The 25,997-nt window shown below is 35.0% G+C and overlaps 1 protein-coding gene across 5 annotated transcripts in view; it reads right to left on the reverse strand.

Moving 5' to 3' along the window:
• LOC117329304 (heat shock 70 kDa protein 12B-like) overlaps nucleotides 1–25,997 on the reverse strand; it is a 55,535-nt gene that overhangs the window by 16,016 nt on the left and 13,522 nt on the right. For 2 of the 5 annotated variants that reach the window (XM_033887194.1, XM_033887196.1), the window contains exon 2: nucleotides 5,546–11,469. The exons of 1 other annotated variant lie outside the window; for it this stretch is intronic. In XM_033887194.1, the coding sequence (XP_033743085.1) occupies nucleotides 9,348–11,444 (2,097 nt within the window). In that variant the 5' untranslated portion in view covers nucleotides 11,445–11,469 and the 3' untranslated portion in view covers nucleotides 5,546–9,347. Of the gene's footprint in view, nucleotides 1–5,545; nucleotides 11,470–19,059; nucleotides 19,191–25,997 lie in introns of those variants that run through there. 2 more of the 5 variants (XR_004533145.1, XM_033887195.1) reach the window with 2 other exon arrangements.

Consider the following 25,997-nt stretch of genomic DNA (forward strand, 5'->3'; position numbering starts at 1 on the left):
TAATCTTGACCCGGATGAATTCATATATGGGAGAAAAATGCATTAAATTGAATAAACGACCTTGAAAACGCAAGAGAAAATATGGGACAGTAATTTACGGGTATCTTTGAGAAAATCACGATGTGGTTTATCAGGAAATGTGACGGACATTTTAAACCCTAACATCCACCGATCTAAGAATTAAACTTAATCATAGCATGCCAATTCAGTGAGATTTACAAAAAGTGATTCTGTATCCTTTAGCAGAGCGTTAACTCAGCGATCAGGTATTAACACAATTAATGTTCTTATATCTCGTTTTTGTATACAAGGTATGAATACAATTTATGTTTCTTATATCTCGTTTTTGTTTATCAGGTATCTTGATGCCCTTAGCATGTTTTGTACAATCCTTTGCTATGATAGATAATGCTGGCGGACATAACTTGCCCAGGTTTACCTTATCCTGTATGTGACCTTGTAATTCACTGATATAGTGATACGGTTCAGAATAAACATGTCAATGGAAACGTGTACTTAACTTTTATTCGGAATCCAATATTGAAAATAACGTCATTAATTCAGTAATGGTCTAATACACCCCCTCATCCAGATTCTGACATTCCTGACATTCATTTCCGTCTGTGCTGAATTCCCCCTAACCTGGTAGGCACTAGTACTTTTTAGACCCTTAGCAGTTTATAAATCTGACGATTGACAGTCGAATGGTAATTAGGGTGAAAGGGAGATGAAGCTGAGGTACATGAGGTCATGGTTTATAACAATCATTTTGTTAAGTCACGTGACGTGATATGGATGCCGTGATCAAGAGTGTAACTCTTTGCTGGTATCGACTACGTTATCATAAATAATTCCTTATGTCTAACATCCTCAACATGACGCAAATATCCAATAAACAACTTCCACCAATTCATTATGAAGAATGATGTGACGAAGCCACTTTGCTACCTCTAATAAACCTGTATCGACTTATCTCCATCATAAAAAATGTCCAGTCATTTTATTTCCCAAACGTATGACTGTTGGAAGGCTGTCAATGTTTGGCCCCTGGGTCAGCCTTCATAAACAAATTATGTCCTTACACAGGATGGCTATCACTCTCCACACTGATTTACCTTACATCAAAAATCCAGACATGCATATATGAAATAAAAAAAAAACGAGTAAATATGTTTATTAAAAACAAACAAAGAAAATAAACAATAACATCATCATCAAAAACAACACCCATATCCATGTTTTACAGGTACGATATATATATATTTATAATAAAACGTTGTACATGTATACCATTGTGACGTCACATTATTTATGACGCCATTAAGTTGTCTTTTTAAAATAAACACTTTCCTGATGAGCAGCAAGAGCTGCGAAAGCGCTTGAAAGTCAGTCGTTGAGTTGTTTTATTATTATATCTTTATTCTTACTTTCACATGGAAACAAACTATTTTTTCACTATAAATTTATATATATATATATATATATGGCTAGGCGATTGGATGCCGTAGATCGTGAGTTCGAGGCCCTGTCAGGGCACGAGTCAAAACGTTGTCTTCCTTGTTATCACCGCGGTGTGTTACCACATTCAAAGCCTCTGATTGGTCGTTTCAGACCCCCAACAAATCTGATTGGCTAACAGCTGGCCTTTGACCACGGACTACTTTTACCATCACTCATTAATTTTATGACCACGTTCCTTCCATTTACCGGCGGTCAACATTGGCATAACTGATTAAGAGGGATGCCGTCAAAGAAAAATAAAATGATATCTATGAAATATAATTTGATGATGGTAACAGAGGTGAGATATCGTATTAATTAGGACAAAACTGTCCCCATGTCCGTAAAAACAAATCAAATCACAAAGGTACGACAAAATGGTGAACTCACTGTCCATAGTCGTTGTTAATCGAATGACAGGTGGTGACATCTAATGGAGGCTAAAACCTCGGGCTTCCTTTCCCTGGTAGCTGCTGTAGTTTACGACGGTGTCACTCTGTGCGAATATTGTTGCCAACAGCACAAAACAAGACTTTCTAATCATTGCACTTAATTGCGAATTTTCATCCCAAACATAAAAATATAAAACTCCATTATAGGAACACGTGTCTCCTGTCAGTAATCTGATAGATCTAAATGATTTTATTAAACACACCGACATACGTACACACATTCATCGGCACTCCAACTTGGTTTCATGAAAAATGTTTGTTGAAATGCATGATATATTTTATGACTATAAATTTCAGGATGAACTTTTAGCAACACTATAAACTCTGATAGCATACCTCGAAGTCCGAGAAAGGACCCATAATTGAATCTGACAGTGATTAGTCTAGTAATCAGCTGTGACGTTCGACTTCGCGGTGTCGTCTTTGAATATATTTAAATCATTTTACTATTATTTCATTTTGTATAATTTAATGATTTACAAATATATTACATTATACCTTTATCGTTCATCTAAAAAAAGATAACACACACATATATTTTGTCGCGTAGTGATTCGGCTCAATTTAGTTGCCACGTTGGGAGAATTTGAGCTCGATAGCCGATTTTTATGAATAAAACGTTATGTGATAAACATGTTCTTCAACAAGAGACGGTTGTTTATCATGTTTATCTTACTCGAGTTAGTAAGACACTCTAAAGCTCGTGTCTTTTCTTAAGGTGGGTTTTCAAAATGGCCTTAGAAGCAAATACGATAGTTTGTATGTGTTAGTGGCAGCCTCTGTAATCCTATGTTTACAATTAGGCATTTAGTTAAAAAAAACATGGACATGAGCAAGAATCGAGCGCTCAAATTTATGGGGTTTTTTTGGGGAAAATGCTTCTACAATATCAATTCTTCATTTTGTTTAGAAAACTAAGCATGGACATGCTGATAATAACATGTCAGATATCATATATACAATTAAGATCTAAACGTTGGTAGTGATGTTGATACATGGCGGAACATACCATTATCATCCAAGAGGATCTATATTATGGCCCGTCTGTCCACGCCAAATACACACTATGTATGAATAGTTTCAACAAAAACTCGACCATTATGCCAAAGCGCACAAAACTCATCTTTCATCATAATCCATGGTGTCCTTGGTCCTCATAAATTTGTTTACATCATCCCATAGGGAAAAATCGTAACCCTAACGTTGACAGTGTTTACAAAAATTGACAGGTTTTTTATAGAATGCCTCAAAAGATATATATCACAGGTGATATACTTACTGTTTCAGTTTTTTGGTATTAAGGTTATGATTCAAACTTTCCTATTCCTTTAGAATAGATAATCATTTTTATCTGTTTTGTGACAATCTGCGTTTTAAGCCTAGTAATTTAGTTACGTAATAAGTTAATTAGGCGGATCCCTATGGGAAATTAACATTGCTGGAGCCCCAACTTTGAAAATTAATTAACTCGAGTTAGATAAACATCTGTTGTTGGGGGACCGCTATACCTGTATATCATACTGATCGTCATATTGTGCATCTCGGGCACTGAATTCACCGATGTTCTGAACTATGAAGTAACTTCAAGAAAATATGTTTTCAACTGCCAAGATATTCCTGTAAAGTGCTCGCCTCATATTGAATATCTGACAATGCAAAACAGACATCTTACACAAATTGATTTTAACAACTTCTTTTAGTTTCACTCTATCTAGACCACAGAATATGTCCAGATCAACAGGTTATTAAATGCCATGAATTAATTAGCCATCTACGTTTTCATCTATCTAGCTTGCAAATACCTAAATGAGTGATATACATTCCCCCCATTTTCTACAGCACCGATCAAAGTATCACGCTCAATATTTTTACTTTGAAAAGTAAAGATATTTTGAATAATTTTGAACCATCAAATGCGTTTTTTTTTTACTCTTTACCATCCCCCATTCCAAACTTGAGGAACGTCTTCATTTTCTTGTAACGACAGCTTTCTTTTCCTTGTACACAGTTGTGAACTATACGGGAGAATATTTGATAAGAAAATTCGACTAGAGCTCATAGAAAATATACCGAAGATGAACTCGTTTTTATTTCTGATCGACAGCGTCATTTTTTAGTTTGGTGACCAGATCCCCCAACAGACTATTGGCATACGCATATAAATAAACTGTGACCTTCTGTTGGCCGATTAATTTTTTGTTTTGTTGTTTTCTGTTTTTTTTTGTTTTTTTTGTTTTCAAACAAAGCTGATAAGATCCAAGAGTTAAACAGAAAAGGTAACCTTGCAAAGTATACATTTGTATAGCGTTTATAGTTCTGTGATTGGTGATAAGTTAATTTGATTTTCTTATAAATTTCATTATTCTGCTTTTTAGCTATTGAAAATATAATTGTGATGGATCTGATTTTTATTTTTAAAATTAAAGAAATAATTGACAATTTATTCTCAATTTTAGTGCTTCAGCATTTTGTTTACCCCCGTTAGTATTTTTCAATAGTTTCAGCTACACATTAGTATGTTATGTCTTTCATGAATGGTACATTGTGTTTCCAATACCATTCGCCTCTTTTTAATAAATCCAATATTTCCAAAACAAACAAGTGATCAGTTTTATATTCTGGCATAACTTAAAAGTCCTTTGTTCCAGATTTTCAATTTTTGAAATGAGAGAGTACGTCTGCTTGTCTATTAGTAGTTATCTGTCTGAAAATGAATGATTGAAAGTCACAATAAAACTGAAGCAATGGATCCGCCGAATCGTGAATATGTATTGATCTTTCATTACCCTGTTACGTTTTAGGGTTATTTTCGTGTAAAATATTACAGATATCATATTCATGTTCCATTCGATATCCAACAGCTTTTTTCAATTATCATGTTTTTTCATGACAAATGCCGACAACTGACGAAGAATAGAACAACACAAGTGTTAGAGAGATGCAGGTTGATGAATGGAGACCATGGGGGAAGTCGTATGGGTGACATCATGATCTTATTTGGAAATCATGTATGGTGTTTGTTTATATATCTAGTGGTTCCGTTGTCACCACCCTCACTCTCACTTGATATCGTGACTTAACCATGAATTGATATTGATTTGTATGGTGCGTGTCCTCGATCAGACAGAAGACGTTTAGTCTCCCGGAACACCTGGTCTTATAGTCTTTGTACTTTTCAGGAGTCTCCATGCAAATCTATATTTTCGTTTCGATTTTGCCCTCGTTTAATCGATTGTGAGCTTATATTACGGTTTCCGAAATAAATCCCCATAATATTCCCCCTATTTTTATAACTTTATCTTTACAATGTGTTTCTTGAAAACAATTGATATCTTCATGTTTTTGTTTCACCAAATAGAAAACATCTCTTCTTTTACTTACATTAAAATTTAATCTCCTGACATTCACAGATATAAATATGATACCCGTAGCAACCAATGTCTGTAGCAAGTTTATCCAACTCAATGTATCCCTTGCACACCCGCTTGGCTCCCCCAACACGTCGCATCTCTCCATGCACCAAACTTAAAAAGTCATAGACCATAATTTAGCACATTTGAAGATTGCTTATAAGAACAATATCAACAGCAAAATAAAGCATACGTGTTTTTATTTTTACCACATTTACACACGAGATATTACGTTTTATGAACATCATAAGTTATATTTTTGGAAAACAGATCAAACAGATCATATATTTTTTATTTGAAAACAGCAACAGTCTGTATATATGATACTTCCATATGATTAAGTATTCCATTAACAAACTAAATCTGAACTACTGTAAGTTTTATTGGGACACAAACATCATAAACATCTAGCTTTCACAAAGAAAGAAAGAAAGAAAGAAAGAAGGAAAGAAAGAAGAAGAAAAAATTACAAACAACAACAACAAAACACATCAAAATATTCTTATATATCACTTGAAGTCTCCATACTTCTGTAAATCACTGAAAAAAATACGAATATGAGTATGTTTTCATGCATACGGGCCCAGATGTCACATTACGAGGGTGGTCACACAGAACAGATTTGACTATGCATACCGGTAATGTATAAAAGCTTTACAGCACAACTCTCACATTGACGGTATTATTTTGACATATTTTTCTTGTAATCTAAATGGACATTTATATGCAATACTATATTAATATATGTATATATACATTTATAATGTGAACATATAAGTATAAATTACATATTTACACATCCTATCAAACAGGTAGGAATTTATTATGCAAGCTAATCAAGATACGTCAAATAGATATACTACTTAAATATATGCTTGTACACTTCTACATATAGATGTTAATTCTTACAAATAATTATGTAATTTAAGTATACGTAATTTGTCCTTACCATACCTTACCCCATGTAGACCCTAGTGTTCTTACATAACTAGCCCCTGTAGACCCTAGAGTGCTCTTACACAACTTACCCCTGTAGACGCTAGAGTGTTCTTATATAACTAACCCATGTAGACCCTAGAGTGTTCTTATATAACTTACCCCTGTAGACCCTAGTGTTCTTACATAACTAACCCCTGTAGACCCTAGTGTTCTTGTATTATTTACCCCCTGTAGACCCTAGAGTGCTCTTACACAACTTACCCCTGTAGACGCTAGAGTGTTCTTATATAACTAACCCATGTAGACCCTAGAGTGTTCTTATATAACTTACCCCTGTAGACCCTAGTGTTCTTACATAACTAACCCCTGTAGACCCTAGTGTTCTTGTATTATTTACCCCCTGTAGACCTAGTATGTTCTTATATAACTAACCCATGTAGACTCCAGAGTGTTCTTATATAACTAACCCATGTAGACTCCAGAGTGTTCTTATATAACTTACTCTGTAGATCCAAGACTGTTCTTACATACCTTACCCCGTAGACCATAGTGTTCTTATATAACTAACCCATGTAGACCCTAGTATGTTCTTATATAACTTACCCTCTGTAGACCCTAGAGTGTTCTTACATAACTTACCCTGTAGACCATAGTGTGTTCTTACATAACTAACCCCTGTAGACCCTAGTATGTTCTTATATAACTTACCCCTGTAGACCATAGTGTGTTCTTACATAACTAACCCCTGTAGACCCTAGTGTGTTCTTATATAACTTACCCCTGTAGACCCTAGAGTGTTCTTATATAACTAACCCCTGTAGACCCTAGTGTGTTCTTATATAACTAACCCCATGTAGACCCTAGTATGTTCTTATATACATGTACCTTACCCCATGTAGACCCTAGTGTGTTCTTATATAACTAACCCCTGTAGACCCTAGAGTGTTCTTGTATTACTTACCCCCTGTAGACCCTAGAGTGTTCTTATATAACTAACCCATGTAGACCCTAGTATGTTCTTATATAACTTACCCTCTGTAGACCCTAGTGTTCTTACATAACTTACCCTGTAGACCATAGTGTGTTCTTACATAACTAACCCCTGTAGACCCTAGTATGTTCTTATATAACTTACCCCTGTAGACCATAGTGTGTTCTTACATAACTAACCCCTGTAGACCCTAGTGTGTTCTTATATAACTTACCCCTGTAGACCCTAGAGTGTTCTTATATAACTAACCCCTGTAGACCCTAGTGTGTTCTTATATAACTAACCCCATGTAGACCCTAGTATGTTCTTATATACCTTACCCCATGTAGACCCTAGTGTGTTCTTATATAACTTACCCCTGTAGACCCTAGAGTGTTCTTATATAACTAACCCCTGTAGACCCTAGTGTGTTCTTATATAACTAACCCCATGTAGACCCTAGTATGTTCTTATATTACTTACCCCATGTAGACCATAGTGTGTTCTTACATAACTAACCCCTGTAGACCCTAGTATGTTCTTATATTACTTACCCCATGTAGACCCTAGTATGTTCTTATATTACTTACCCCATGTAGACCCTAGTATGTTCTTATATAACTAACCCCTGTAGACCCTAGTGTTCTTCTATAACTAACCCCTGTAGACTCCAGAGTGTTCTTATATACCTTACCCCATGTAGACCCTAGTATGTTCTTATATAACTTACCCCTGTAGACCCTAGTGTTCTTATATTACTTACCCCCTGTAGACCCTAGTGTTCTTATATAACTAACCCCTGTAGACCCTAGTGTTCTTCTATAACTAACCCCTGTAGACTCCAGAGTGTTCTTATATACCTTACCCCATGTAGACCCTAGTATGTTCTTATATAACTTACCCCTGTAGACCCTAGTGTTCTTACATAACTAACCCCTGTAGACCCTAGTATGTTGTTATATAACGTACCCCCTGTATACCCTAGTATGTTGTTATATAACTTACCCCTGTAGACCCTTGTGTGTTCTTATAGAATTAAACTCTCCTGTAGACCCTAGTATGTTCTTATATTACTTACCCCCTGTAGACCCTAGTGTTCTTACATAACTTACCCCTGTAGACCCTACAGCGTTCTTATATAACTAACCCCTGTATACCCTAGTGTGTTCTTACATAATTTACCCCTGTATACCCTAGTGTGTTATTACATAACTCACCCCTGTAGACCCTAGTATGTTGTTATATTACGTACCCTCTGTATACCCTAGTATGTTGTTATATAACTTACCCTTGTAGACCCTTGTGTGTTCTTATAGAATTTAACCCTCCTGTAGACCCTAGTATGTTCTTATATAACTTACCCCTGCAGACCCTAGTGTTCTTACATAATTTACCCCTGTAGACCCTAGAGCGTTCTTATATAACTAATCCCTGTATACCCTAGTGTGTTCTTACATAATTTACCCCTGTATACCCTAGTGTGTTCTTACATAACTCACCCCTGTAGACCCTAGTATGTTGTTATATAACTTACCCTGTAGACCCTTGTGTGTTCTTATAGAATTTAACCCTCCTGTAGACCCTAGTATGCTCTTATATAACTTACCCCTGCAGACCCTAGTGTTCTTACATAATTTACCCCTTTAGACCCTTGTGTGTTCTTATAGAATTTAACCCCCATGTAGACCCTAGTGTTCTTACATAACTTATCCCTTTAGACCCTTGTGTTCTTATAGAATTTAACCCTCCTGTAGACCCTAGTATGTTCTTACATAACTTACCCCTTTAGACCCTAGTGTGTTCTTATAGAATGTAACCCTCCTGTAGACCCTAGTATGTTTATATAACTTAAACTTTGTAGACCCTAGTATGTTCTTATATAGCTTACCCCTGTAGACCCTGGTGTATGTTACATGTGACTGTATGTTTGGAAGGTAAGGTATTGATCCATGTCTTTTTTATGTTTCGTTATCATATACATTGGTTGGTAAATAAGTGATGATACATCAAGTAGAGAGGAGTAAACGATGACAGAAATGGATTTCATTATTTTGTAAGTTTTGAAATAACATAATTTTAACCTATGCTTTCCAATGTCTTCGTCCATGCCTCAACAAATCGAATATCTAATTCTTCTAAATATTTTCTCATATATAAACTTTTGTACAACTCAACAATATTTAACTGATTACTGGATTGTTCAGATGAAAGAAAACTTACTAATTGTTGAACCTTTTGGTATATATCTAATTCTGCGTTAAAATCTCTCAAGCTATTATGAGCATTTCTTTCTTGTGTCACATAAGGTGGTGAAAAAGCTAAGCGAACGTTTTGTCTATGAAGAAAATATTGCGCTATGTAACTTCTCCAGATATCACTGACACGTCCATTCACACTGATAGGTAACGCTAGATAGGGAAACGCCGGGGTTAACCATAAAGTGGCCTGGGCATTAAATGGTGCATACGTATTTCCAGGCACAACGAAAGGCCGATGGGTCTTTTGTGCAGCGCGAAAGTTAAAAGGGGCGTCGCGCGTCATTCTATAAACAGCATCAATATCCGGTTGTTGATTTGCCAACGATTGCACTACACCAAGCTGAATGGGATCTGTTGAATTACACAGTATAGGTAATGTCGTTTTGTTTTTAATATCCTGCAATGGAAAGCCTCTTGGCCAGGTGTAAGTTTCTTCAACACCAAAATAGGGATAAGGGTTCACAAGTGTGTATTGTTTACCTTCGCAAAGTGTGACGTAATGGAAAGGAACATCTGTTTTGAAATCATTTAAATCAATAGTTCCGTCATTGTCATCATCGAAATCCCAGATATATTTAGCTTTGTGATGGATAGCGTACATGTATCCTATATTTTTCCTTCCGAAGTGATTGAGTGGTATGACGTCCGATAACAGGGGATATAAGTCCCTTTGTTCTTTCACGGAAAGATATTTGATTCCTTTTGCAGTTGTTTGGTTCATTCCCATTTTAGAAAAGTATATTTCCTCCTGTGGTGTTTTCTTGTCGGCTACTATCACTAAGCACCAATTGGAAAGAGATGCTATGTCTTTTACAGCTTTGGAAGGAGCAAAAATGGTTGTGACAACAGCCCAGTTATCGCACGCAGGCATCTTGTCCATGACTGCCAAAGTTTTGTATGGATTTGATAACGACTGTGGTACAACTGTCCTCACAACATCACCTGAAAACATTGACCCTGTCACGGCACCAACGAATCGGTCAAGTGAAGAAATGGCTGATCCAGGGTTATTGTACTCTTGAAGTTGTTTCATAATTTCCACAGATGATTTATGGTTTAGGATATATTTTGAACAGAAATCCGGCTTTATATATGTTAATATCTTTGCTTCATTTCCACGGCCCATGTGGACAATCCTTTTGTTATCTGCTTGGTAATCTATATCCTTGTATATCGACAGCCAAGATCCTATAGATGTCCCTCCAAAGTTGGTATCTATTAAATCTACATTAGCGTTGCATTTCGTTCCTGTACAATAGCTACGCTTTGCGATTCTTTCTATCAAATCTCTACCAAGAACTACAAACATTTCATCCATTCGTGTGTCTGTATTTACTTTTTTACCTGAACCATGTGACCATCCATAGTATAATTTTGTTGATTTCATTTCATCAAGTCTAGTAAAAATCTGCGGGACGCACAGAAAAACGTCATCATCTACTTTGCCACCAAGCAGAGCATCAGGGAAGTTTTCATATATGTATTTGAACCACAAGTACATTTTCTCTCCAAATTTTACACCTCGTCCTTGGCTGGTTGCATTTAGAAAAACAATGTCGTCATACATTTTATTTTCTAAAATGGTGTCATTGGTTGGTCGATCGATCAGAAACTTGTAGGTAATTCTAAACGGAAGTTCCAAGCGTAGGATAGTAGATATCCAGGTCGATCGCTGCGCGTCTCTAAATTTTGTATTGGTATGTGGTGTTAGCATCCCTAGAACAACATGAGGATGGCTATTCAGATTCGATAACGGAGTTCGGTCTTCAGATGATTTTATAGTTTCCTTTGGGTGACCAAGCATAACAGTGTAAGTTAAGAAACCATACACAAAAGCACAAGCTATTGACAAACGTATCACAGTTTTCTTTCCACAGGTTAGGGACCACTTGTTGTTTTTTAAAAAATAAATCATAATGATCCTTCAGGTTTCCCCGTATCTGAAAAAAACAACAACAACATTAATTCTAGTTTGAAAAAAGCAAAAATCCAACAGCAATCTGTATCAATTCAAGTGATTCAAATATCTATACATATATCTTGAAGGATTGTGAAAATGTCACATTGAAATATGTCATCATACTATCATGTGTATTAGGTGACATAAACTAGCTGTTAACACAGAGAAGTCATCCATAGATGACCTTAATCAGGTTTCTGATGTTATATCGGCCTTATAAATATATGATATAGACTGATTCACATCACCATACATTTAAGCATTGAACTGTTACCAAATGGTAGTATACAGTCGATATGAATATAATTTGGGTGAGAGATAAATAGAATGTTAGGGCGACATGAAATATATATCTGTCACCAAAATTGTGTTCATATCGACTGCATACTACCATTTGGTTCAATGCTTATATTTCATTCAAAACAATATTATATTTAATGTAGGTTATGACGCGTTTAATTTGCCGCTTACCCTATCACTAACATCATCTAGTTCGAATACCGGAATAGCCGAAATTTCCAGAAGGAATAATATAGTCCCTCGTGTCGTTATTAATAGCAAACACATAAAATGGTTTTACACAAATTTGGCTTTATTTTCTATTTCATATACGTTTGTAGATATCGTCCAAGTATTCACAATTGCATAATTTCTGATTGTTTAAAATCCAAGCCGTTTTTGGCGCAATGCTATACGGTTAATATTTAGAAGTGATGCGGCTTTGAACGGGTATTGCACAGGACGGTCTCGATTTCTCGGAAACAATTAAGTTTCTATCGACTGAATTTACGCTATTTCCAGAAGAATATAATTTCTTCAATTATAAATGAAAGTCATCTTGACAGTGAGTGAAGGCGATTCCAAAGATATTTCGTTCGAAACAGATTCCAGTCTAACCGGTCACATCTTAACAGACGATTTTCAACTTAACAGGGGCCTCAATTTTGTAAAGCAGGCCTTTGGCATCAGTGAATATACATACACAACCGGAAACTATGTCGATAGTCCCGGTTTTTTACGAGATTTTTTTTTTTTTATAAATACTGGACATTTAATGTTGTCCTGTATGTCTTGCACTTCTGAAAATTCGGAAACGAGCCCCTGTGAGTGTGACAACATTGACAATTTGATAATTCCTAGATCAAGAACGGCGCTTATAGTTATTTTGTGTTGGCTAGATGTTGTTTTCATGATAAAATATAACTCTCAAAACTTGCGAAATTGCTTTATTTTTTGTTGTGGATTATATATATAAATGCTAGGCCTTGCATGCGAAAACTCTTTAGGCCGAAAGGAACCGGCAGCCATTGTTTTGACCTGCAACACCTGGAGCTATATTCCTACATTTACCGAATCATGGTTAATTGTAGTATACAGTCTCATGAATACAATTTGTACAGAATGTAAATATAAACAGGTTAATCTACTCAGCTCATAATTCAAGTTTTAGTTTCCTAACATTTTGTATTCATATTTTAAATAAGTTTTTCAAGTACTGAATCCGTTGTACTTTACTTCTACGACGTGAGTACTGAATCCATTGTACATTGTCACTATGACTGAACTTACGTGGTACGTAACTGTGACTAGAACGAACATGGATGAAAAGAACCAATATTAGCGGCGCTAAAGAACATCTAAAATCTAAGTCAGGTAAACACACGAATGACGAAAGGTCGTATCTATATTTAGCAATCAAGACAGTAAACCAGAAGTTTTCCTTTATTACATGTCTTATCAAAATTGTGTCATACAAGGGACAAAGATACTTATATGTCCTGGACGTCTATATTTACGTCATTAAGCTACTTAAAACAAAGCAAAAAACAACATTCTTTGATAGCCAATGTTGAATGTCGGTACAAACAGTCTGCCTAACATTTTGACCAAGTTAAACGTAAGATTTGGATACCTGTTTACTCGGTAAATGTTAACATATGCTCATGTCTATTTTGCCTTTTTAACTTATTTTGTCTATTTCCATATATTTGGTCCCAAGCATGTTTGAGGAGAAACCATTGTTTGATGCGTAGTGTTGATGACTGGCGTATGTTAATTGCGTGTGGGTTTCATAATGCATGAAGATAGATACTATCGTGTTAATGTGTTCCCGTCGCTATGCCAACATCCATCACAGATCAATATTAACAATTAGTGGGACTAGGTCTAAAATGATCTATATACGATATGGTAGGTCCAATTACAAATAGATTGATGTCCAAGTCCCTGTGCTAACAATATATATATTGTGTTGTTTACATAGTAGTTTGTGTCTTCCAACTCAACAATCGGGTCTTGATGAGGAATGTAGGAATGTACGCCCTGCTATTGTTAACTTTCACATCCGTTCTGTACAAACCTCCGTACCGGTAATATTGTTTTGTTTGAAATTGTTAATTTTCAGCAAAATTGATATACTTTTATTGACATTGTTACCAGTAGTCTTTTCATTCATGTGGATAGATGGTTAATTTTATTGATTTCAAAAATGTCAATTTCGGACTATTGTATGTAAATAAAACCACCCATTGACCGTATCGAAATGCTATTTGTACAGAATTAATGTATGTCATATTCGGTGTCATCCTGCTTCTCCGAAAACTGAAAATTTGAAACTTGAACTTGACCTCTGCTAACTATGATGAAGATAACATTGGCATGTTTTAGTTGATATTGATGTGTTATCTGATGATCACAATTGAGAAATTACTGCAAAGGAAATTATTCGAGCTACAGAAAATAAAACAATAAAACGAAATTGATGACATACGAAATGACAACATGAAAGTACTACCAACAATGCCTTGCCCTTATGTACAGATTTAGTTATCATGATTCTTAATACTCGAAAAAAGTGACCACATTTACGTGTAACATTTTGTTGTTAATTACCTGTCCAATTTACATTGACTATATGTTACATACACGTATTTTACTGTACCAGAGATTATTACTACTTTGTAAATCATTCTAAATATGTTATCAGCTGGACAGGTATGAATAACATTGATGATATACAATAATGAAACTGTTATTTTTAACCTACATTAAGTACAATATGTTTACAATATTCAAACTTCCTTTGTAACGCACTTGCTTGAATTGTTTGTAGATGGTTAAGAACGCGTTTCTACTGCAATACTGAATCGTGTAAACTTGTGTTAATACCAATTTTAGCATATTGGATAATTCCGATATTTTTTATTATGCTACTAAATGGTAGATATTTTTTATTATATTACAAGATGGTAAATATTGTTATCATACTACTAGATGGTAGATATTTTTTATTATACTTGATGTATTAGAAGGTAGATATTTTTATTATACTACTAAAATATAGATATTTTTATTATAGTACTAAATGATAGATATTTTTATCATACTACTAAATGAAAGATATTTTTATTATACTACTAGATGGTAGACAATTTATTATACTAGATCTATTAGATTGTAGATATTGTTATTATACTACTCGGTGGTAGATATTTTTATTATACTTGATTTATTAGATGGTAGATAATTTGTATTCAATACTGTGGATGAAATGAATGAATGAAAGGAAACTAATGAATTATTTTGCATTCATCTTTTACAATCGTTTGTAACTCTATTTAGATGACCTTCTGATGAACTTTGAATGTCATTATGTATACGTTTCTACAGGAGTGCCTTTGTAATGCAAGTCCTTATTTATCAATGTCTCTGGGATCGAACCAGAGACCTCAGATTCGGATTCTTTTACTTCCTTGTGTTACAAAACACATCTCTTCCTAGTCTTCCTCAACCAATCGAGCTTGAACGTTTTCCTCTCTAGTCGAGCAGTATGTTTCTGTTTAAACCTTACCAGGGTTACACATATCTAAGCCAGGGAAGTAAGTCAATGGCAACAGCTTGGCCTAAGGGCGTACATCAATCATTGATAAATTGATAACATGTATCGTAAAGCTGTCAAATTTCTAGGACTGAATCGTGACCGCTACCCGACCGCTGCCGATGATTTGATTAGAGGTTTATTCGTTAGTTTTCTATTATCAGGTGGCAGGGAATGTGTCTGATTGCTTTCATGAACAATGAAACCCGTTTACATCGCAAGCAAGTTCAACTAAAATTGATACAATTCGAGCATAAGCAGGAAAAACAAAAAACAATACCGTAAAAATAATGAAGCCATAATCAAAACTCGAAAGCTTTAAAGCGAGTGCAAAATATAAACACAAGTTCATGTACAGTGGACCCTCGATAATCCGAACACCTTCGTTCCCAGTCCAAACCGTCCGGATTACGAGTTTTCCGGACTGCCGAATTTCGTGTACCAGGTCAAAAAAATTCTCGTGTAAGAGTTATCTCCCTTGATTATATACAATCTTTCAATGAGTCGTCGTTTCACGTAACGGTGTTACAAAGCCGATATCCGTGTTTACCCAATACAAGTGTTAATGATGTTTATTACCGATCATAAATTTATTTCATGTATTTGAGATTGATTAATTATCGTATCACGTACTGTATGTTTGTGCATAAATTCTGTAACATTTAGGTCGTAGAGAAAAAGCAATGTACCGTTATAAAAACAAAAGCTACACATTGTAACACAGGTAAACACACGGGGCTATGACCTGGCAGCGGTCGCTATGACTACGCACAGTGTCAAGCGATAGTCTGTACAGTTGTCGACACGGGTGACTTGCCCCGACATTTTTTTCTCCTCGTGGTGAAAAAATCGTCCGGATTATTGAGGGAAATCTACTAATGAAAAGTACGTTCCGTTCCCAAAATGGGCTTCCGGAATCGGAATCGGAATTTCCGGACTGGTGAGTACAAATAACGTTACGGAAATCCGTTCCCGTGCATTTCCGTCCGGACTGTGAGTTTTCCGGACTATCGGCGTCCGGATTATCGCGGGTCCACTGTATAGACTTGTATGGGGACAATTGAAAAAGTACAAGGAGAATACGACCATATGATACAAGAGAGTAAGCGTCTACATCAACGACATCCGTCATATGTCTAGATCATATCCGTGTTACGTCACATTTTAAAAATCAACACACATTGAAAATGTCTGACTTCATATCGCATGTAAGGAAATAGAATATTTCAAATTAAGGTTTTGATATCGACCATAAAAATTATATCTTATCATCCCGTCTTTAATTGGAATATGACAATGGAAAGACACTATCGCCCATATAATTGTTAATGTTATAAAATTATTAAAATTTCTTTCTCTGAAAATTGCTCTTTATTAATAAAATATCACTGAACCAATTTCAAATGAACTACACATTTGAATGTTTTTGTCCTGATATAAGCAAATGATAAACTTCTCGGAAATAAAAAAAAAAGCCAGACGGGCTAAAAAAAACAAAAAACGCTGTATATTTTCCAGGATTATTGTGAAATTTGGAAATTGTAAGTGAATGTTGACAAAACCAAATTTATGATTTTCTGCAAACGAAAAGGTAGCAAAATCTCGAATTTCGTCTTAAACATCCAACGCTTGAAATGATTGAAAGTGTATATACAACTTAGTGTATATAATTTTCCCGTCACGATAAACATTCATTGGTTTTGTAAATAAAATCATTGTATAAACTTAAGTAATATTTTACTACAATTGAAACTTTCAATAGTGTTATTGAACATGCGCAAATAATGTAACCATACGATTCCAATCGATGTACAGCTTAAGATTTGTTTATCCTGTAGTCGAGCCGATTTTGCTGTACGGAAGTGTAGGGATCGAACAACCAAAATACATTGGAACAAAGACATCTGAAATGAGGTTAAAGTATATTGAAAGTAAGATCAAGAAGTCCATCTTTCATATATTTATGTAAAAGAGATGTTGGTTCCCATTAGAATTAAAAGTTAAACTTAGAATCGCACTCAGCAGCGTATTACTTCATTTAGATCTTTACCTGAACGACGCCAGACCACACTCCTTTAAAATGGAATAGCAAAATTTAAAATATGTATCAGGAATCGAGCCTTTTTTCGAAAATAATATTTGGAAATATAAGATGTTCATCATAACATAAGCTCTAAGATCAATTTGATAAAAGAAACAAATGGGTCAATTTGCAAGCCTGAATTTAGCTTTGAAAAATATTTGTTATGATTGCCGGAAAATAATGGATTATATTTATCTAACAAAGATTCGAAGTAGTACGTACATGCAATTCGAAATTTCCCATTGAAACTGGTAGGTGGCAAAAAAGAATTTCAAAAGAAGAAAGAATATGTACCTTGTGTTTAGAGAATGCTGGAGACGAGTATCATTATGTTTTCTTGTAAAAGCATATGCCGAACCATCATCGTTCTAATCCAAATGAAACTGAACCGAAAGGTCTATTGTCAATATGTCATAAGCGAGTTTGATACAGGTCATCATCTTATCTTTAAAAAAAACTTTCTCATTTAATTGAATACGTGTACAGAACGAAATGCAATAAAGTAATTTATAATATATTTGTGCAATATAGCAACATAACTATGATAAATCATTGTTGTTTTATGTATTTCAACATATCATAGATATAATAGTCTTATTTCTGTCAACCGTAACATACTCAATAATCTTTATGATAATATAATATTATATAATATGATAATATAATAATAGCTTGATAAATTTCTATATTTCACTGGTAAAACTGCAATAAATACTTGACTAACGGAGGTTCTCATTCCAATCACCTTACACCCCATCAGCGCCGCCTGACACTAGCGACGAATTGTCCAGCTAAATTCTAATATATAGATTTAAAGATTACATATCCCTTGTATCAGACGTACCCTAGATTCCCATGTTATAAAGCTCTGTTTAATTTACAATTTCGATATTCTAAAAACAGAGGACTAGTACACGTGACCGTATACTATGCTTTGTGTTGTTTACCCTGGCTGTTTTTGTACATAACATGGCTGGTATTCTAAAGAAGGAAGAATAGTTAGTCACGTGATGAATCATTTTCTGGGTATACTTTAATACCGTCTATATAAAGATGATATGCGATATCAGTGTAAACGCGTATGTAATATTGTAACTACTGAATTATAAGTTGAGAGAATAAAAAGATTAAAAGAAGTTTAGATTGCGGTAGTTGACAATTTCAGCTATTAAGGAGTTATGTTAAATTATATTGGTAAGTTCTTCAAACCTCAAAAGAAATCGACTTTTTCCAGTTGGGTTCCATACAGGTAATGATGTTGGAAAATAATATGAATAAACTCAGTAACAAATATCTAACAAACACAAATAAACTGTTCTAATAATGACAAATAAATGCCGAAATTAATTATTCCAATTGTCATGGAGCTCCATCGAAAAAAATGATTTTGATTTTTCATTCGCTTCGCTTTGTATTACTGCTGGATATTATTCTTTATGAGTGGATATTTCATGTTTTATCGCAGTTTGTTTTTGGAAAGCACATATAGAAATATTCAAAAATAGAACCACCTGCAGCAGAAATAAAAATATCCTAATCGCGAAAACTGAAATGATAATAAGAATACATTAACGGCGAGGTAAAACCGTAACTTGATAAAATGTACAAACCTTAAGATTTCTATAGTATTATATCGACAGCTATTTCCGTATGGCCAGTACCCTTCCGTGTATATTTCGACTTCTGATGTAGATGACAGATGTTGATAGTCCGGGTAGGTTTGCTATGATGTAAGCGTACGCTCTTTAACCCAAGGTAAAGCTTCCCGTTGGCACATACTTTGTGGAATGCAAAGCTGCTAGTCGATCTGATACATAAGGATGCCCTAGAGGGGTATTTTTGGTTTCCACTAATAAATTATTCCTTATTTGTTATTACATAGTTTTTTTTAAAGTTCGTTGTTATTTGATAATTGCAAAACGTGTGAAGCGTGTCTGTCAGAATAGACTGTTTCAGCTCTAACGAACATGCTAAATTATTTACTGAAATTTATTATGTTGGTAGAAGCTAGAAGCTAATATTATCGTTACGCCCTGGAGGAACAATGGGTTACACCTTATCTATCATTACTTATTTTTTATTACTTAGTTGTTACAAGTAAGTTGTTATTTGATTATTACACAACGTGGTGAGGCTTTCCGGCAGAATTCAGCTCTGAAATATTTACTTAAATTTATACTGTTGGTAAAATTTAACATCAATCGATACGCTTCATATTATATATAAGTCAATATTTATACTACAGAGATGCTTGGCTGTTAGGTTGGCCACCAGACCCTAAGTTGTTTTGTTAATAATTACCAAGATAAATTCTAATACTAGATTATCTGCCCCTAGTTTGAAAGTTAGGATCAGACATATTCTAGGGACCAAAATCATACAGCTCAGTTTCATTTATAATTTTAATATTATAGAGACAGGGATATTGGCTATTCGTATTAGAAATAACAAAAAAATAGTATTGGTATCAATGTAGATAACTGTTATATTTTAAACTCTCAACATGCAGACGATACTGCTTTGATACTTGCTGGATCAGAAAAAAATCTCTGAAGGCAGAAGGAGGCGAATTCAATACCCATGCAAAGATTTCTGGACTAAAGGTTAATATAGGGAAACCCCAAGTGATTTGTATTGGTAATAAATAATATACATTGTAGTAACGGCGCCATTCTTCCAAACGCGAACCTACAATTGGGATTGAATACAAGTACACTTATTAGTATTGATTTTCATGTAGATCTTCATAAAATACCAAAATGAATTAAAGTAAATAGTTACTCAAACTGATAAAAGGATGGAGAAGGAAGCAGCTTACTCCTATTAATATTATATTTATTAATTTCCCAGTGGAACAATCTTCCAAACCCTGATCAGGTTTTATGAAACAGCTAAAACTCTGTTCTCTAGAACTTCTTACGGGACAGAAACACCGATAAAATCAAAGCGAGATGTAGCTATTCAAAATGTTATAGATGGGGGTCTAAAGGGTAAATCTTCCATCTTTTATGGATTGGTTAAAAATTAGTTAGATAAGAAGATTCTATAGACCGGACAGTAAATGGGTATTATTTTATAAACCAAGGTAAATCTTCTTTTGTTGGTAAATTGTGGTAGTTAGTATCTATATTTAATTCAGAATAATTGTAAAAATGATTAACCTTTCATGGGCTTCTATTGATACTAAATTACAGTGACTACAATTTGGAATTTCACATCACATCTAAGAACTTACTCATGTGTTTATTAGATTGGACTTTCAAATACTCCCAATTGCGTGCTATGTTCTTTTATGAAGGAAGACAATCAGTCATTTATTATGGGAGTGCATTGATGAGCAAAACGTTTTATCAAATTTTAAAACTATTTAAGACGTTATTGTCATTCCCTTTGCAATCAATAAAGAAACCATGTTTACTATTTATTTATCAATAGAACAGGAATATATTATATGATTGAAAATAAAATAATTCTCTTTACATTACTGATTACATTACAAAACTAGATGCTGACATAGCTCATTTAATATAATGGCCCTAGTTAGCAGCATTAAAGAGTATTACCTGTTTACAGTTCAGAAAAAAATAATGCAAAAGAGGATAAAAATAACAAACTTGGCCAACACTTACAATTATGCATCTCAGCTAGATCTCATAGTATATTTCCAATACATTTTACTCTATACTGAAATGATGTCATGCTTAAAAATTTTGGCATCTAAACTCATCAACTTTTAGCTATTTGATTTACACGGAACCATCTATAAAAATTCTCTAATTTGAAGTTTCAGTGCAATGTCAGAACAGTACAGACTTGACTATGCCTGTCAGTCATAATTTACCTTTTTTCATCTATCTTTTTTCTCCTTCCGGTTTAACTCATTCCATATTCCTGTCTGTATTTATCTCTTTTTTTTTTAAATAGAAAAAAAAAGTACAAACAAATAGAAATTAACAAAATAACTATGTAACAAGTAACAACAAATAAGGAGTGAAAAATAAGCAGTAATACAGAAATGCTAACAAATAATTGGTAACTGCTAATGTCTGTCCATGGCTTCCGTAATTACACGGTCCACTTCACATCTCAGCATTTCATCCTTAAACAGAAGAACTTTTTACTGGAGCAATTATGACTATCAATCAATGAATTGCTACAGGGGTATATACATATAGGCTAGGTAATTTTTGGGTAGGGTGTCCTGGTAGTACCTCACTGAACAACATACGAAAGGCCCGTCGCATGTCATCCTGAGAAATAAGTGTCGTTTCAGGGACACAACCACAACACAAACCGACCCGTTTCTCAGCTTCCCGAGAAATACACATCGACACGGTTAGGAAGCGTGGAACCCTCACCCCCTCACGTGACGTAAAGTGGCCAGCGCTCTAACCGATTCAGCTATCGTGGCCCGCACTATATCGCATGCTGAAGTGTCCATATGGAATATTGAACATGAATTATCCTAAATCTGAAATTCTACAGCCACAGCAACCATTCATATCCACCTACTGATTTCTATACAGAAAAGTCGACTCGTTGCTTTATACAAATGTAATTGGGAAATAGTGAAATATGAAAAGTTACCCTGACTGGTCAAACTTTGTCGAATGAACTCAACCATGTGTACGGGCGAGAAAGAAAGAAAGAAAGAAAGAAAGAAAAACTGCAGTCCGTGCGCTATTGTAGCTCCACGACTCCTTTACTTTATCAATGTACATCCCTGTGTTTACAATCCCAGTGTGGGTAAAAATTTAAAAGCAATACAATAGGTTTACAAGTATTATTTCGTATCAAAAAAACCCTTTTAGTTCAAGCCTACAACACGTGATGTATATTTGAAGCGAAGTGTGAGTAGAGTATATTTTGAGCCTAAAATGCGTGCAATGAATAATTTCAGCATATGTATGAAACATATTATTGAAGCTTACAATTCAAGGAACTGTGTATAAAATTTCCCAAGAATGCCTCCAAATCATATTATCCTCGAGTTGATTTATCACATTTATAGCACATTTTGCTTAATTAAAAATTTCATATGTATGCTTTAAGAAAAAAAAAATAAAAATAACACCTCACCATATTTCTGTTCACACTATGGCCGTTTACTTTGCTGGTACCCCAAAACTTTTGCTTCAAGTATGGCTCAAATTACCAAATTAGAGCAGTTATTTTGGAATCTGAGATTGATGAATTTTTTTGTTAAATCTTTACCATTTTCTTTCATAAATTATATTGTAATCTATGTTACTGGTGCTTTTTTTTCTAAAAGAATTTTATTTGTTTGATTTCCCAAACGCAATTAACATTTTCCGGATATTTTCCTCTTTTCCGGATGAAAATTAGAACATTACACTAACAGTCCTTCAGACGCTTGCTTCTAATACGCCATGTGAAACGAAGCGTATCGGTGATACAGAATGCCAGAACATGCACAATATGAGCTTCATTTGCAGCGCTAAACAATGTTGCTCGAGTGTCGAGTGTCGAGCGTTCCAACCTATGCGATAATGTAATTTGAATGAAGGCAAAGCCTTAGAAGAGCGCAGCTATGACAGTAATCACTCACCGTAACATGTATATACTACCACATTTTCAGATTTTAGACTTTTTTTTTTTTTTAATCTAAATCTAAACATGTAAACACATTGTAAGATAAACTATGTATTACATCTAAACATCTATACATGAAAGTATATATGAAAATTCCTTAGACAGTATGTCTACAGAAAATTGAAATCCCATAGCCCAAGTCATTTTTCCATAGACCCATTTTGTAAACATATTGTTGAAAAGTAGCATTACTGTCACGCAAACGCTTGCATCATCCAGTAATAACACGCTATTATGGGTTAAATTAAGCTCTGATTTCATATCATCATTTGTCAGAAAATATTGGAATGTTGTTTACATGAATTGTAATGTATGTCAGGACTCAAACTTTTCATAGCCATTGGGGCCAACACTAAGAAATTTTACATATACCGACCAGGTTTTCTATAGCCTCTGGCCATCGGACCACCTTTACTTTCGAACACTGCTGACAGAATTGTTTATTGTTTGTCCTGATGTGAATTTCATTGTCTTTACTTTGCACTGTTGGATTCCAAATGATCGTGCACTTAATAATGGCATCAGTATTCTACTGCCATATTTCTTTACTATTAACAACGTAAAAGGGCAGACGATACAACAATATTTTCATGATATATATAACAGGAAAGCGAATTTAGTGCCTCCACAAGGGGTTAAACCCGCGACCCTCTGCTTACTGCTCCGTCGCTCTACCGACTGACTTAATGGAAATTCCCCCACCTGAAATCACTATGTACCCTATTTACAATTAAAACCTGCCTCACTATTCCTCACTTTTCAAACGTGTTCGCCCCGAACACACATTAAGCCAGGTTTTATCCCCAACGAAGCCTCTCATTTTCATATAGCTTGCACTTGGAGTGGTCAACCGATGTAACAGAAAGCAAGTAGTGTGCCTCCACCGTCATCGAACCGCGACCCCAGGCTTTACTCACCGGGTTCAGTCGTACTGACCGGACGCCGGTGCTTACACCTGGGCGTCGATGAATTTTACACCCGGGCAACGATAATTTCTATAGAAAATGAACGCCGAAGACGGGATCGGAAGAACGGTTGGAATATTTTTTCTCTTTTTTGATGTGATAATGATGTCCTTCAAGGAAAATAACCCGACCACGGAACAAAATGATAGATTGGCTACAACTTGCAAGGATAACTGACAGGAAAAACACCTCTCATTTTTTGCTAATTCGCCCACATTGTAGGCGGGTATGACCAAATTATGCCGCAATCCACGAATTATGCAACATATACATCAAAATCCGCGATCGAAATGACTGTAAATCTCACAGTTTATCGGAATTATATATTTTGACATTGTCAAGTCTTATTGGATTGATTGGTAATAGTTAAATAGGAAAATTAAACATTTCCGTATTTTACACCTGTGGCAACGAAGACGCTCTTGAGCTTAACACCCGGGCGCCGCAATTTGCTGACATGGTAGTGATGTAGAAATTACCAGAGTTGGCCTTTTGATGGTTTTTATTTATGTATTTTTTGCATTTATGCAACTCGTTACAATTCATTCACGGACATGCCTCTTTAAAGGGTCCGAATTTGTGCTTGTCAATCCGTCATCCGTTTTTGTTATGATCTATTTATAAAACTGCTCGAACCTGGTAGAGAGCTCCCCATGGAGTGAAATCTCCAGCCTAGACCGATCACAAGAAACGTGTTTTATAGGCCTACAGTTAATTAAATACAATATTTATAATATATCCAGTATATGAGTAAAAAGACACTTAACATCTACATCAATTTCACGGGTTTTAGGTTTTTGAAAAATTGTCGAATGTCAACGTAAATTTCGTGAGAGTTTATATAGATCTTTTATACCATCAATGCATGTTGCAAGTTTTGTGTTTACGTCCCATGCGTTTCCTCCTTTTTCTGATCTGTGTCTACCCGCGGTTGGAATATGGTTGACTACCTCGCATTCTGAATAACAATATATCACATGTAAAGTGCGCAAGGCCGAACTTACGTTCCCCTTACAATATACAATCTGACAGATGGAGTACATACTGAAGTAATAGTTGGTTGCCGCAAAGTGCACATGCTTTTAGAGCATCGGCCAAAGTCCCCAACTCCACTATGCGTCGGCCCGTGCGCCATGAAGTGTCCTCTTGTTCTACATTGCCATAAATTGGAGATGTTCTAACCTCTTCCTGACTTGATATAAATTGTCTCCGCCGAGACTGTAACTAACGTTATATGGTCGTCACACATTGGCACAAATGTGATACATCGGCGCTGTCCTTGTTTTCAATGGACCATCTTTAATCACAGGTGCCTGACTCGTTTTATAAAATAATAACATATAGAGTACATATAAATGAGAGTACTCTATATGTTATTATTTTATAAAACGAGTCAGGCACCTGTGCTTTAATTTATGTTCTCACTTCATTGAAAGCATAAGCCTTACCTAGTCTTTTAGTTTTACAAAACTGACCCCTTTACCTCTTGACCGTATCGTGCTGTAGGCCTAAACATTTATCTCCCAGCTGACTTGAAAATGTATAGTTTTCACTTGTTAACAATGTATCTAACAAATTGATTTTTAATTTATTTACATGATCAAACTAGGTATATTTTCAACATTCCACATGCTACTGTCGCTCTAGTATTTTTGTAAATGATTAACAAATAATTGTTAATATGTTTTGATTTTTAATTAGACGTGTTTGTGTGAGTGAAGGAAATATTGACAAAAAAGTTACGATGTTTGTATTGCTGTCAAAATGAATGTTTTTGTTTTCTTCATGTTTTATGTGAGGGCCATATGTAAGATTAGTACTGTACTAAATATGTAACCCTCGTGAAATAAAGTTTTATTATTATTATTATTATTAAACCAGATGTAACTATTCGTGAATATAATCAAGGGCCCGGATCGCCGGACGCCGGGTGGCCGGATCGCCGGACTCATGTCTGTGACGTCACAGAA

This window comes from Pecten maximus, chromosome 6 (assembly GCF_902652985.1).
Source record: "Pecten maximus chromosome 6, xPecMax1.1, whole genome shotgun sequence".
Taxonomy (NCBI): domain Eukaryota; kingdom Metazoa; phylum Mollusca; class Bivalvia; order Pectinida; family Pectinidae; genus Pecten; species Pecten maximus.